This window comes from Clarias gariepinus, chromosome 11, assembly GCF_024256425.1.
Source record: "Clarias gariepinus isolate MV-2021 ecotype Netherlands chromosome 11, CGAR_prim_01v2, whole genome shotgun sequence".
In the NCBI taxonomy this organism is placed as follows: Eukaryota; Metazoa; Chordata; class Actinopteri; order Siluriformes; family Clariidae; genus Clarias; species Clarias gariepinus.
Genome location: NC_071110.1, coordinates 2724166 through 2739011, shown reverse-complemented (window position 1 = coordinate 2739011; position 14846 = coordinate 2724166). Strand labels below are relative to the sequence as shown.

The window sequence follows — 14846 nt, the reverse complement described above, 5'->3', positions numbered from 1 at the left end:
GTAGACATTATTTTACAACTTCAAGTCATGTGTTTATGGTTTCTAACAATTCTTTTTTTTTTTTTTACAATGTTTCACAAGTGCTATGCTTTAATAAGCAACATTCAAATTATTAGAATAAAGTGTGAAAGCAGGTCATTGTTTTAATATTAAAGTGCTTAAATTATCATATTTACCTTTAAGGTTTAACAGCATTTTATTATTGTTCAAATCTAACAAAAATTATTAAAAGACAAACAGTAATTTGTGGTACAAAACACTTTATTTAAGACATTTATAATAAAACATAACCAATAAATGTTTTCTGTAAAAGTTTTTTTAAACATCATAGATACATGAACATCAATAACTACACTGAAGTGTTGGGAGTTACTTAAATAATTACCAACTTCTACTTAGAAATGTAGAATTCACTACAAAAATAGTAAACTCAGTAAAACACTTCAGAATAACAAACAACATAAAAAAGTGCATTGTATTTATCACAACAACTTTAACTAAAGAGTAAAGAGACAAAAAATTCCTACGTGTTCTGAAATGCTTACTGTAGGTATGTTGTGAAAATACCCTATTCCAGAAAAATAAAATATTCATACTAACACATCCATAATTAAAACCCAAATACTAGAATGCTTGTTATATAATAAACTGTCCTTGTTCAAGTAAAGTGTCTTCTTTGTCTTTGGTCTGTTCCCTTTCAGGGGTCGCCACAGCGAATCATCTGCCTCCATCTAACCCTATCCTCTGCATCCTCTTCTCTCACACCAACTAACTTCATGTCCTCTCTCACTGCATCCATAAATCTCCTCTTTGGTCTTCCTCTAGACCTCCTGCCTGGCAGTTCCAACCTCAGCATCCTTCTACCGATATACTCACAATCTCTCCTCTGAACATGTCCAAACCACCTCAATCTGGCCTCTCTGACTTTATCTCCGAAACATCTAACATGGGTTGTCCCTCTGATAAACTCATTCTTAATCCTATCCATCCTTGTCACTCCCAAAGAGAACCTCAACATCTTCAGTTTTGCTACCTCCAACTCTGCCTCCTGTCTTTTCTTGTTCAAGTAAAGTGTAATTACTGTTTATTATCGTTTAAGCTGAAACCATCAATAGAAAACTATATATTTTTTTATTTATGAACATAAAAAAAGCTAATGAACAGATCTTAGTCAAATTGTGAGAATGTAAAATAATCCTAATCCATCCTAAACCATATGTTGTCAGATTATATCTTATTCTGTCAAATTAATGCAGTTCGGTCAAATTTATTTTGCCCTATATCAATTTAAATTTAAAAGACCATCCATCAAATCAAACATTGTATCTACCATTATATCTAGATAATGTAATTATTCAGTAAAGAAAAACACTATTTGTAAACCTTATTTCACTTAGATAAGAAATCAAATACTGTGAAACACCACTAACATACCAATGTTTAAACTAGTCCAATAGTATTTATTAATCTAAAAATTGGGATGTCCCTGTCAACATTATGTTTGGAGTCCTAAAACCTAGGGAAGAGAAAAGCAAATGCATATGAACATAAGAACACTTCGGTACAAATTGGTCAAAGAAAAATAGATGAATAAATGGAAAAATAATAAATGAATGTAAATGTACTGTGCACCTGAAACTTACCTCTAAATAATGTCCATTACCCACATGTTGGCATCAAGTACACTTGTAAAATCTTCAGCAAGCTCAAGGTATGATCCGTAGTTGTTTGGCACTTCTAACACACAACCACATGTGTGTGACTGGGGGCTTCTGGTAAAGGTGCTCTTTGGCTCAGTGAAGCGCACATGGATGGACTGTGATACAAGTAGATCAGCACCTGTAAACGTGTACAAAAATGATTGTTAATTTGGAGGACAGCCTTTGCTACCTACTCAATACCTCCATGCCACATAAGAACACACTGTTTTCTTAATGGAAAGTGCCCAAAACCAGGGCGCATATTGACTAAGCATCTCAGAGTATGAAATTGCTCCTACAGTAAGTGGTCAAAAATTATCAGAGTGATGCAATTTTGGTCAACCTTTTAGGAGTAGGAATAAGAACAATTCATTAACATTCTTAACATAGAAAATCACGCTTTTCTCCAGTCGTGAGCGCACATGGATTTCATAAAAGATATGTTTGGACAATTTTAAACCAATTTTAAACCAAGTTTTTTTTAAACCAATAACGTTGTGTATGTAACTGCTCCATTAATGAACATGCTGTATGCTGTCTCTGCTACTGTATTTTAGTAACAGCAAAGATGCAGCTTTGAAACAGTGACACAGACGGCAGTGTCGGAAATAATAAATTAAACTCTGTTCTTACAGCACCGCTGATCATGCGCAGATTCATACATTCCCACTATATAATGTGAAATCAAAGAAAAACAAGCTGCATTTATTGAGTTCAGGGCATCATTATAAATATATAAATTCAATTATATTTATATATACTATATATACTTAATTACATAATATACATATTAAATTATTTGAGTGTACATGACTGTTTCTTGACATTCTTTGTCATAAGCAGGACTTGCAAACTGAGAGGTGGAATTGAGGCTTTTAGAAGTTGACTACTCACTTTTTACCTTTAGAGGTAAGAGTAGGGCAGAATTTTACTTATTTAATTATTTCTTTACATTTTACTTCCTTTTTTGCAAACTAAACTGTCTGATGAGCACAATGCTTTCACATAACTGATGTTGATTTCATCATTTCGCTTTTCCACCATTTAAAACTACAAAAAACCTGTAAAAACTACAACACCCACTATAACGCGCAGCCTAATTTAAAAGCACGTGACATCACTCTTTAAGAGCAGCAAACTAGGCAACTAGGCAATTTGTGAAAGCATTAATACCATGTGTCAGTTTGCCGCACATACCATAAAGGAGTATGAGAAATGGGGGTACACTTTGGTAATGAAGTGATGAAGTGTTGCTCAAAAAACATTTGTGCACACTGTCAAATAATTTAATACAGATATATAAAATACATAAAAATAAAATAAAATGAATCAATTATATATATATAGGACACCTTCTAAGTTTTCGTGGGGATAGAAGTGATTTCCTGTTTTAATAATGTTAAAAGCTTCTACAACTGAAAGCAGGACCACAATTATATGACTCTTTTGACCACTTAGAAGAGATTTCTTACTCAGAGAGGCTTAGTAAATAAAGGCCCTGGGGTTTCCACAAAATCATGGCAAAAAGCTTAATATAACATCCATCCTTTTGCCTCTTTGGAAAAAGGTGAGCACTACCTCCAGGTATATGATTAGACAGAATACATTTGGAGAAGTTAAGGCCTGGAGACTGATCAGTGTATAGCAGGTTTCCCAAAAATCCTGTATAGGAAGAAGTGGTTGGCATAAATGCAGGAAAATCTGGTGGAAAATCTGGTGGTGTTAGAGATATTTTTTTAATGTACATTATATATTTATAATGTTCCCCAGAACATTTTTTTTCTGGTAGCCTAATCTTTAATTATTAGTTACACAAATATCAATTGTGTGAAAATACAAACAAAACCATTACCTGTGCAAAACCGGAGAAATTTTCTCAGGCGTACATCACTACAGGTCCTGATAAATTTTTTAAGGAAATCCAGAATCTAACACTCTCGTTTGTTGAGAGCTTCATGTTGCAACATTGCTACAACCTTCCTGGTTGTGGGAGTGAGACTAGACATCACTTCATCTAGTCCTCCTGGAGGAAGATGGAGTCCCTGCAGAATATTGCTCCAACACTCTGCTACATAGGCTGGGTCTTGCACCATTTCTTTGTGTGCAACTTCAAGCAGAGTTCTCCTCAAATTGTCCTCCGTGACATGTCTTTTAATGTCATGTGCCTCAAGGAATTCAATCCATTCCTCTTTTCCAAAAATGGATTTGAAATTTCTTATTGCCTGCTCTGCAATCTCCTTATCTTCACTTGGAATTGTTTCCAGGAATGCAGCAAGCAGTTCATCATCCTTGATTTCCTGGTGAAGGCAGTGAGAAAGAAAGGGCTTAGCCAAGGCCACAGGAAAGTACTTTGCCATGTTGTAGCCTAACACCATCACTTTGGCCACATTCTCCCACTCGTCTTTCATATCATGCCTGGTCATTGGAACTTTCAGCACATTCCCAGTTGTGCATTTTAGTATAAATGTTTCCCAGTACTCACTCAAGGCATCACGTAAGACCCCACCATTGTCCTCTCCCTTTTCAGCATTGCCATTTGGAAGGACCATCTCAATCTCCAGCAGCATGTCATCAACTGTTATCTGTCCATCCTTAAATGCAGCATTCAGTTCATAAAATATGTTTCCTCTTCGAAGTCTTAGTTTAACAACCTTATTTTCATGATAAAGTCCTATTGATGGAGGTTGTACTACAGCAGTCTCCACTGGAAGACTGTCATCCAGGACATCATTGTCATATGAGAGGTAAACGTACCCTATTTGGATTTCCTCATCAACTGAAACTGATGTGTTTTGTTCTTGCAGCACGTCAATGCCATCAAAATTCAACGGTGATGTATTTGACATTAATTTTCTCATCATTAGCATCAATAAAAAGAAACCTTGTGTCTGTTGTTGATGTGCTTGCCATTACAGTGTCAGTGGTAAGTTTGATGGGAGTGCTTGTCAACATAGCAACTTCACTGGCATGCTTATCAACAACAATTCCTGTGCTTTTTGAGTGTGTGTGTAAAGATGAAGCTAAATGTGAATCTACTTGATTTGCAGTTAAGTCCTGTGCATCCATGAAAATCCTTTTGCATGACACATAAAGTCTAAGTAGTTTCACTTTTCTCAAATTGTACAGCTGACCAAGTGTCATGGATGAGTCCAGCTCAGCTTCAGTGAAGTCTCTTAGTGTAAATTCAAACTCGTTTATATTTCCAAGCTTGTTTTTTCCCTGCGGGAAAAAGAGATCTTTCCCAATGTTCAACAGCTCATTCACTGGAGTGTCCTTCGATGCCTTGAGATGTCTGACTCCACCTCCTTTTCTTTCTCTGACTTGAATAAATGAGACTTCGACCTCTTCAAACAAGCCAATTTGATATGTACGGCTGTTTTTAAGGGCATTTAAATTGCCAGCTAATTTTTGAGAACGATCATCTGAATGAGCTCTTTTACCAGTCCTCCGTAGTTGAACTTTTGACACAATCGAGAAACTCTTTTCAAATGCTGCCACTTCTCTTCTACAATACTGTCGAATGGCAATTCTGTCTCCAAATTTGGGAACATATTTCATTAGCTGCTCATCTAACATCCCGTTTACAGCATAACAGTCTATCTGCAGAGGAGAGTTGAGGGATTATTGTATATAATAAACAATAACAATAAGCACAAGAAATGGCACTATAGTCTTAAGCCATATTTCAAATTGACACATATCTTTAACATATATTTATAATGCTAAATATTGTAGTATTTGACTAAAGACTGAAAAACGCTAATTGTCAGCCATGTAACCCACGTGCTTAATGTTATGTTTATCCACAAATACTATAAACACAAGATACTGGGATTTTGGCTAAACTACATGTACATAACCCATATACCATACACCCTAGTGCACTTTTATACAGATGACAAGAGAATAAAGAGTTAACGATGTGATGTCCTACTCCAAATTCCTTCCTTCTACTTTTATGCTATTATAACTACTATGCTATTCTACGTTTATACAGTATAATGTGGGAATAGAGCAATATAAAAAGGTCAATACTAGAGTCTAAAAACAAAAAAAAAAGTTGTTTGTGAAACCTTCTAATTGCGATGCACTTACCTTTTCATTTACAAACACGGAGATGATGCCCTGATCCAACTCACGCTGTTGTTGCAGAAAGTCCAGAAATCCCTGATCCATTCTGTCCAAAAACGGCAAATACACACATAAAAAAGCACAAACTGTTCAGTCAGTCTGTCGGAATGCATCTTTTAGACCAATCTGTGTCTCCCTTTATACACCTACTGTATACGGGTTGACTCGCGGTGAGATCCGGGTTTTTCGCGTGGAAAGATGGAAATGTAATGACATGATGCATGAAACGTAATCATGATGAACCGTATTTACGGCCACTGCGCGAAACCGCATAGGTGAGATCGGGGTATTAAACATAATATAAAAAATATTCTCTCCGCATATGTGACATGATATATTTTCAGAGTCCGGCGACCGAATCTCGTCTACTGCGCGAGTTAATGACTGTCTGTAAATTACTGACTAAATATGAATAATATTCATATTATAAATATTATATTAATATTTATTCTCCGCCGCAAATCAGGATCTGAAAGCCGGCGCGCGAATATCCAAGGTCCAACTTTAAACCAACTTCAGCGTGGTCCGGAACCGATTGAAGTAAACAACAGTCTTATGGAAAATGAGATCGCAGAATATCATAGTGTGTGTGTGTGTGTGTGTGTGTGTGTGTGTGTTCGGGGGAAGCATGGTGTTGTTACACTATATTTACATTTTAAAGATAGCCTGGAGCAAAAGATGGGGCACAGAAAAGCCTCATAAAATGTGTGGAACAAGCAAACTTATCCACAAACCTTTAAAATTAAGTTAAATGGGTAAATATTAAGTGAAAAGTTGGTTACATACCTTAAAGTTGTTGTGCTGGCTGTATGAGCTCCTTCCTCTCCGTCCATGTCCGACCAGGTCATAACTTCGAATCCAGACGTGTAAACCAATCAGCGCGCTCAGTTTATTATTCCGCCCGCACTGTTTATTATTTAGTGCTCAAAGTTTATTAATCCGCGCACACGGTTTTATTATTCCGCGCGCAAGGTTTATTAGTCCGCACGCACGGATATTTTATTCCGCGCTCTCGGTTCATTATTCCGTGCACACGATTTATTAATCGAGCGCATGATTTATTAATCCGTGTGCTCTGTTTGTTCTTTTTTCCTCCTCATGACCCCTGGGGGGCTCCGTAGATTAGTGAACAGATGTGAGAAATATTTTTTATTTAAATCTTATTTTGCCCACAATGTTTATAAATCAGACTGTTGTAGAGGTTTCTGTAATAAAATTAATGGTCTTGCTTCCATGCTGAGTCTAGTCTCACTGTCTTTTTTTTTTTTTTGCTCTCACTTGTCTTCACATGTTTTGTTAATTTATCCCTTTACACAGCTACTTCCCTATACAGACTAAAAACACATTTAAATATACAATATACAGTCTTGGACCAAAAATATTTTTAACAATTCCGAATAAAATTTATGAGAATATTATCATAAATCACAAAGAAGACTATTTACACAAATTCTCAACATGTAAGGCGATATGTAAGGCGATACGGTCTCTCAATCAGTACCACACAGCAATAAACAATTTTTTAAAATTTATTGACATAGACATTGTCTATTTCATTTCTTGGCTTATAATTCACTTTAAATAAGACTTCCATGCATATTTACACCCCCCCCCCCCCCCCCCCCCCCCCCCGGTAATTTCTATTTACACTAAAATTTCCATATTTTTCTATATTGTATTAGATCCCTGGTGACTCCCAACCTAGTATTTACATGAGATCTTACATTTATTTATGATCCACACCTTCTTGACAGTAATGATAACATAACACAGAGACTAGAAAAAGCTAAGAGTGAACTGGAGTTCTGATTGGTTTCTGCACTGTACTACACTGGGGGTTCCAAACCATTAAACAAATCAGTCAGACTGCCATTGGTTAGGAAGCACAACAAAGTGTAAATGAGTCTGAGAAAGAGAATCTGTGATTCTTGGAAGAGGAAAAAATAGATCTAAAGTGTGTCAGATGGCAAGAGAGATCATCACTGATGGATCAGAGTACACAATGGTCACAGTATCTGCAATAGTCTATGGTGCTGCATAAAATCACACAAAACTACAAATAATTTAAATAAGCTACAACACAGGACTACATAATGTACATGTGTGCAAACAGCGAGACCAATAAACCCAGATAAGGACATTACAGTGCTGACAAGTACTGTACACAGTTCAAGATGTGCTTTCACATAGCTCTTAACATAATTTTTTCATTTATACCTATACATAACTGCTTCCCTATTCTGACTAAAAACACAATTTAAATATGCAGTATACGGTTTTAAATATAAACATCGATCGTAGAGAATGCTAGTTACACAAATAAATTCTCCATACTGTACAGTAGGTCTTTAAATCCTGAAGTTTCTGTTTCTTTAAAGCCACGTCTGTCTCTGTCATACATTAAACAGAACAAGGAAGTTTTTTTCAGTTTCAGTTTGCATTCTGAGTGAATGTGTGTGAGTACAAGAAAATGGCAGAAGCCAGTATCTCAGTAGATCAGAAACAGTTCAGCTGTCCAGTGTGTCTGGACCTTCTCAAGGATCCCGTGACTCTCCATTGTGGCCACAATTACTGTAAGGTGTGTATTAATGGTTTCTGGGATGAAGAAGATGTGAAGGCTGTCTACAGCTGTCCTCAGTGTAGAGAGACTTTCACTCCAAGGCCTGTTCTACGCAGGAACAACATGCTGGCTGAGATGATGGAGAAACAAAATAACACTGAACTCCAAGCTGCTTCTCCTGCTCACTGTTTCGCTGGACCTGGAGATGTGGAGTGTGATTCCTGCATTGGAAGAAAACTCAAAGCTGTCAAGTCCTGTCTGGTCTGTCTGGCCTCCTATTGTGAAGATCATCTTCAACCTCACTATCAGTCTCCTGCCTTTAAGAAGCACAAGTTAGTGGAAGCCTGTGCAGACCTTCAAGAGAAGATCTGCTCTCAGCATGACAAACCGATCGAGATCTACTGTCGTGCTGACCAAAGCTTCATCTGTTACTTGTGTATGATGGATGAACATGATGGTCATGATACAGTTTCACCTGAGGCTGAAAGAACTAAAAAACAGGTGAGAACAGGGATTTTTTTTTTTTTTTGAGATCATAAAACTTTGACACACTCAGAGTATTTAACTAACTAACTAATTAACTTAATAAAGTGCTTTAGTCACTTAAAAAACTTAAAATAACACTTTAACTTTCATGGAAAGACTGTGAAGTGAATTTTTAGTTATAAACAGTGCGTTTTTGGTGTTATGGTGTTAATGGTAAGGAAGAGTTAAATAAATGCCTTTGAACTACATTTAGTGAACTTTAAACAAGTGCACACATTCTTGCTACATACAGTATGCAAATATATATATATATATATATATATATATATATATATATATATATATATATATACACAGACGTTTATATCTTTGTGTTCAAAGTTTTAAAATGCTGCAGTTCCTCTATGATCCTACAGGTGGCACATATTAAACTATTTATTCAAATTAAAATTTAAATTTTATTTGTCACATACACAATCATACAGAGTACAATATGCAGTGAAATGATTTTGTGCGACCACAGAGTCGCGACTGCAGCCACCTAACCGGCGCCATCATAGAAAATAAGGAATAAGATACATTAGGATAACGAGGGTAAAAAATCCCCTCCCAGACTGTCCTTCGAAAAGGGCAGTGTGCGATCAGGGGTACAAAAAATACCTCAGCAACAAGCACAGAAAAACATGTAAACACAAGACATAAACATTGCAACGATTAGGGTACAGGGGATAGGAAATGTCCAATGTAGGCAAACAGCTCCAGTCCCTGCAGCTAGAGAGCGCTGGTCCCGATTCCGCCTGCCCACACTGAAGGGAATAAGCACATGAAGGCGTTGGATATGGGGAAGGTAGAGTGTCTATCTGTAGCTGTTATGTGTGTGCGTGAGTGCGTGCGTGCGTGTCAGTTGTAAGCCTGTAACATCCCATAATAGTCTGCGCCAGGTGTCCTTGAAGGGGGGAGGAGTAGGATTCCAGAGCGTCTCGTTATCTTGGTCTTCGGGGAGTTAGTTATGTCTCCAGCCACGGCCTTGAAATGCAGTGGCTGGAAAGAAAAGGGGCAGCCGAAAAAGAAAAACATATTTTCCAGGTTTCGGTCAATATCTGCCAATTTCACAGATATTTAATGTCCATCACTGGTCTCCAGGTCTGTCCAAATCACGTTGCATAGCTGCTAGTCTCACCAAGATGTTATCCAATCCACAGTCTGGTTACTGACAGCTCTCGTCGCCACTATTTCCCAGCCAGCCAGTCTCTTGGGGTTGAGACTGACTGCTTTTAAAATTTTACGATATCCAAGTATCCCACCTAATCCAATCAGCAGAATCCCTGTTATCAGAGTTTCGAATAGGTAGATATCTTCAACGTCCTCCAGAGACAGTGCGGCCAGGCACACAATGTGCCACTTCTCCCAACCGTCCATCGTGTATCCAGCAGCAAACGTCCCGGCAGGACAAATAGGTTCCCCAGAACCCACACTTCTCGTCGAGAAGATCGTGTCAATTGCATTCAGAGACCACTTGATCAAATCCATATTCCTTTATATTTTTAAGAGCAAGACGAAGAGAGTCTCTGAATAGTATTCACAAGACAGACAGAGAAGCAAGCGGGGAGAGATAAGGGAGGGAGAGCAGATGCGACCGCCTTCGTCGAGAGCCAAGAGGGAAAAAAGGCATAGGCATACATAGGCATAGGCAAACAGCAGAGTTTCATGTGTGGCAGGAGCAAATTATTTTCTAAGTTTGAAGTATAACCAAATCTTTTGTTCAGGGATGAAGTGGCTAAAAAAAATCAGTTAGACTGCCATTGGTTAGGAAAACAAAGGGTGAAGGAGCCTAAGAAGGAGAGTCTGTGATCCTTCCCAGTGTTTCTAAAGGCAAGAGACAGCACCATGGAAATGCAGCAACACTCTCTACTCTGATCTATGTAAAAACTACATGTAATTCAAAATAAACTACAACACAGGACTTTATAATGTGCATGTGTGCAAACAGCAAGAACAATTTTTCCACTTAGCTTTTGAATATTGAAAAGTATGTCATTTGGTCTTAGAATGAGCTAAAGGAGGAGCAAAGGAAATTTAAGCAGAGGATCCAAGAGAAGCAGGAGGAGGTACAGGAGCTGAAACGGGCTGTAGATACTATTAAGGTGAGGAGAGAGCAGAACGATTCTCCTTCATGTGTACGAATACATACAAAGAGAGAGAGAGAGTTGAGAGTTTATCTTCATGAGGTGTTTTTTTTTTTTTTGGTGTGTGTGTGTGTGTGTGTCCTAACAGGTGCGTTCACAGGTGGCAGTAGAGGAAAGTGAGACAATCTTTACCGAACTGATCAGCCTTATGGAGAAAAAGCGCTCGGAGGTGACGGAGCTGATCAGAGCTCAGGAGAAAGCTGAACTGAGTCGAGCTGAACGACTCCTGAAGCAACTGGAGCAGGAGATTGCTGATCTTAAGAGGAGAGTCACTGAGCTGGAGCAGCTTTCACACACACACGATCACATCCACTTCCTCCAGGTAACACTCACTGTCTGATCTACAGAGGGCGCTGTTCCTCACAAAGTTTCCTCCTAAAAGCTCATTACAGCAACAATAAATGTTCCTGTCTGAGATCACAAGTGTGTCTTTGGTCTGATTCAGTCTGAGATACATTCGTTCCTCTCCTACACTTTTCTCCTCTCTATGATGTGTTTCCTCTCTGTAGAGTTTCCCGTCTCTCTGTGTTTCTCCTGGATGTGAGGACTCACTGTACACTGTTAATCTACATCACACATTTGATGGAATGAGGGAATCTCTCTCAAAGATGAAAACACAAGTTGAGCAAATCAGTCCTCAAGGTAAACAGGCAAACATTTTTAATGCATCACATTAATGAGAGCCATAAAATTCATCTAACAGAAATAAGAAGAAAGCAGTTTTAAAACTACTTTCTAAAAAAAAATGTTTTTATTTTATTTTACCCGCATAGCTCTAAAGTGGATCTAATATGCTGTTATAGGCAGACGACTGAATTAATGAATAAAATCACAAAGTATTAGCATTGGCCTTGTACACTATCAAGATAAATTTACCAGACAAATTATGTAAATGTAAGTTAATCACAAGTTTGCAAAATCATCTTAGAAACAATTCAGAAAATTTTAGTTAATACCTGTATTAAGAGTTTGAGAATGTTTACCACCAAGGTGGCATTTAATTGATGTGTCTATCTGTAATAAGGCTGGACGCTGTCTTTATTTTATCTCCACAGCTGTAGCGTTATTTCAGATACAACCTTCACAGCTGACAAGCAGACAGAATTTTTTGCAATGTAAGTATAGACACACATTTACATTTACATTTAGGCATTTGGCAGGAGCTTATCCAGAGCGACTTAAAAAAGTGCTTTAAAGTTTACATCATTGGATACATACTTACACTGGGTTAACTAGGTTAATAACTAAGTGCCATTAGTCCAACACAACTGGGAGAGGGTTTTTGGGGGGAATTAGTCTAAGTACTGGAGAAACAGATACGTCTTCGTAGTCGTAGTTTAAAATAAGTCAAAGTCTCTGCTGTGGGACATCTAGAGGAAGTTTGTTCCATCACCTAGGTGTCAGAACGGAAAAGAGTCTGGATGAATGCCGCCCTCAATCCCTAGAGATGGTGGGATGATATATTTGTACATAAAAGTCTGATATTTTTTATTTAAAATATTTCATTTTGGGCAGGAGGACAGGAACACAGACGGTGTCTCATGCACTAACTATAAACCTTTGATTAACATGTAACCTGTGACCATTTTACTGTTTTAGATTTTAGATCACTGACTCTGGATCACAACACAGCACATCCTACCCTTATTCTGTCTGAGGAGAACAGATCAGTAACATATGGTGAGACACAGCAGTACTCTGATCATCCAGAGAGATTCGACTACTGGGATCAGGTGTTGTCTAAGGAGAGTGTGTGTGGACACTGTTACTGGGAGGTGGAGTGGAGCGGTGATGTGTCCATATCACTCTCATATAAAGAGATCAGCAGGAAAGGAAAGGGTAATGACTGTAGGTTTGGATTCAACAGTCAGTCCTGGAGTCTGGTGTGTTATCCTGCCTCTGTCTCTTTTTGGCACAATGATGTTTACACACAGATCAAAGGTCAAGCCTCCTCCAGAATAGGAGTGTATGTGGATCATAGTGCAGGAACTCTGTCCTTCTACAGCATCTCTGACACGATGAGTCTCCTCCACACAGTCCAAACCACATTCACTCAGCCTCTGTACGCTGGGTTCAAGGTATTCAGAAATAACTCAACTGTGAGGTTATGTGACTCATATTAAATGATAGTATAAGGCAGTGCCAGTGCCCGCCTTACAGCAAGGGTCTCGCACAGCATTAAAAGTATTTCCTTTTTAACACAATCGAACATAAATACATAAACATATAATTATGCTTGCAACATATGGACCCGTTTAACATGATACAATTCACTAAGACGGTGGGGAAAAAAATTCTTACCCTGCATATTAAATAAAAAAAAAAGCTGTGTATAATTAACAAATGACAAATTGCTGAAAGCAACACATACTAATTTGCATAATGCTGCCTACAGGGAGAATGTTTTAATCTTTATGGTAATATGGATTTAACTGATTTGTGTTTTGCCTCTCATGTTTTGCCTAATGTCTGTACAAGGTAGCGGTATTTACAGTTGCTGAATTAAAGAGTGAACCTAAATGTGCGTTCGTGAGTTCTCTCTGTCATTGGGTGTTGCTACGTTGCCTGGATGCTATCTGACAGCACCGGAAGATTTAACTGTACAGCAAGCAGCTCAGGATGGCAACCTAGTCCATCATGTAAAAAAAGAAAAACATCTACAGAAATATAAATCAGATTCAGAGACGGAGAGCCCATGGCTTAACAGAATCTGAAGAAGAATCTGTTTCTCATCATTGTTGCAGTCACAATTTTACTGTGGTACAGTTTGTTCATACACATGGTTTGTGTGTATAGGTGTGTGATATTTTAATATAAGAATTCTTTTTCAAATTAAATATTAAACATAAATACTGTAGATTAAGAAATTAATTAGCATTAATAATTCAAGCAAAAAACTAACTTTTAATACACATTCTTAATTGTAGACTCTGAAATGACATACACTATTACACCAGTGGGCCCAGTTTTCATGATCACGCCAAGGCATCACAACTAATCAGGCCGCCACTGGTAAAAGGGTTTACAAGTGTTTAAATAACTAGATCATAATTTTTTTCATATATTTTATGCTTTTTTTATATCACTTTTGCCTATTTTAACTGAACGACTGAAGTCACAACTCCTTTGTGTTAAATTACACTAATGGGACATTCTTTAGAAAAACCTTCCCATCTCTTTCTATAAAAAGCCCCAGTTAATGGTCATTGCTGTCCCCAAGCTTATACTTGCTAACACTTCTAAACTAACACTAATTAGCCCAACCTGCATTACTTTGGATTGTAGTAGGAAACTGAAGTACCTGGAGGAAACTCACCAAGCACAAGGAGGACATTCAAACTCCATGAGCATAGATGTGAGGTGAGAATCAAAGCCCAACCTTGGAGACCACAGTGGAAACCATTATATCACCATGCTGCCCCAAATCCCATCAGTGTATAGCAAAGGCAAAGAAGTAGCCATGCTGTTCCAGTGCTTTCAGATAAGGCTGCATGTTATAAAGAAATTCAGAGTTGACTGTTTTTTAAGCTCCCCTCTTTTTTAAACTTTATTTGACGTGCAGTGATGTTTACAGTGGTATCAACATAAAACTTTGAAGCTGATTTCTTTGGGCAGAGTGTCCAGATAGTAAGATAAGAAACCTGCACAGACTAAAGAACTAAAGCGATGCTGCATCGCTCTCTTTAGGCAGGGATTATGCAATGTTAAATACCCACTGCAATGCTATCAGATGGTGAACAAGCTGCATTGTGTGTAAGGTATATTTTTTTCTATAACACTCAG

At 37.8% G+C, this 14846-nt stretch overlaps 1 protein-coding gene and 1 long non-coding RNA gene across 2 annotated transcripts; one reads left to right on the top strand and one right to left on the bottom strand.

The window, feature by feature from the left end:
- Nucleotides 1-1389: 1389 nt before the first annotated feature.
- LOC128533668 (uncharacterized) lies at nt 1390-3866 on the bottom strand. The gene is made up of 3 exons (XR_008361372.1): nt 3553-3866; nt 1644-1839; nt 1390-1516 (listed from the first exon to the last, which is right to left on the bottom strand). It is a non-coding gene; the product is annotated as an uncharacterized LOC128533668 (long non-coding RNA).
- A 4420-nt stretch (nt 3867-8286) lies between these two features.
- LOC128533009 (tripartite motif-containing protein 16-like) lies at nt 8287-13375 on the top strand. Its single transcript, XM_053507183.1, has 6 exons — nt 8287-8892; nt 10926-11021; nt 11152-11385; nt 11573-11705; nt 12119-12178; nt 12663-13375. Exons 1-6 carry the CDS (start codon nt 8302-8304, stop codon nt 13184-13186), a joined length of 1638 nt encoding a protein of 545 aa, XP_053363158.1. The 5' UTR covers nt 8287-8301; the 3' UTR covers nt 13187-13375.
- Nucleotides 13376-14846: the final 1471 nt, after the last annotated feature.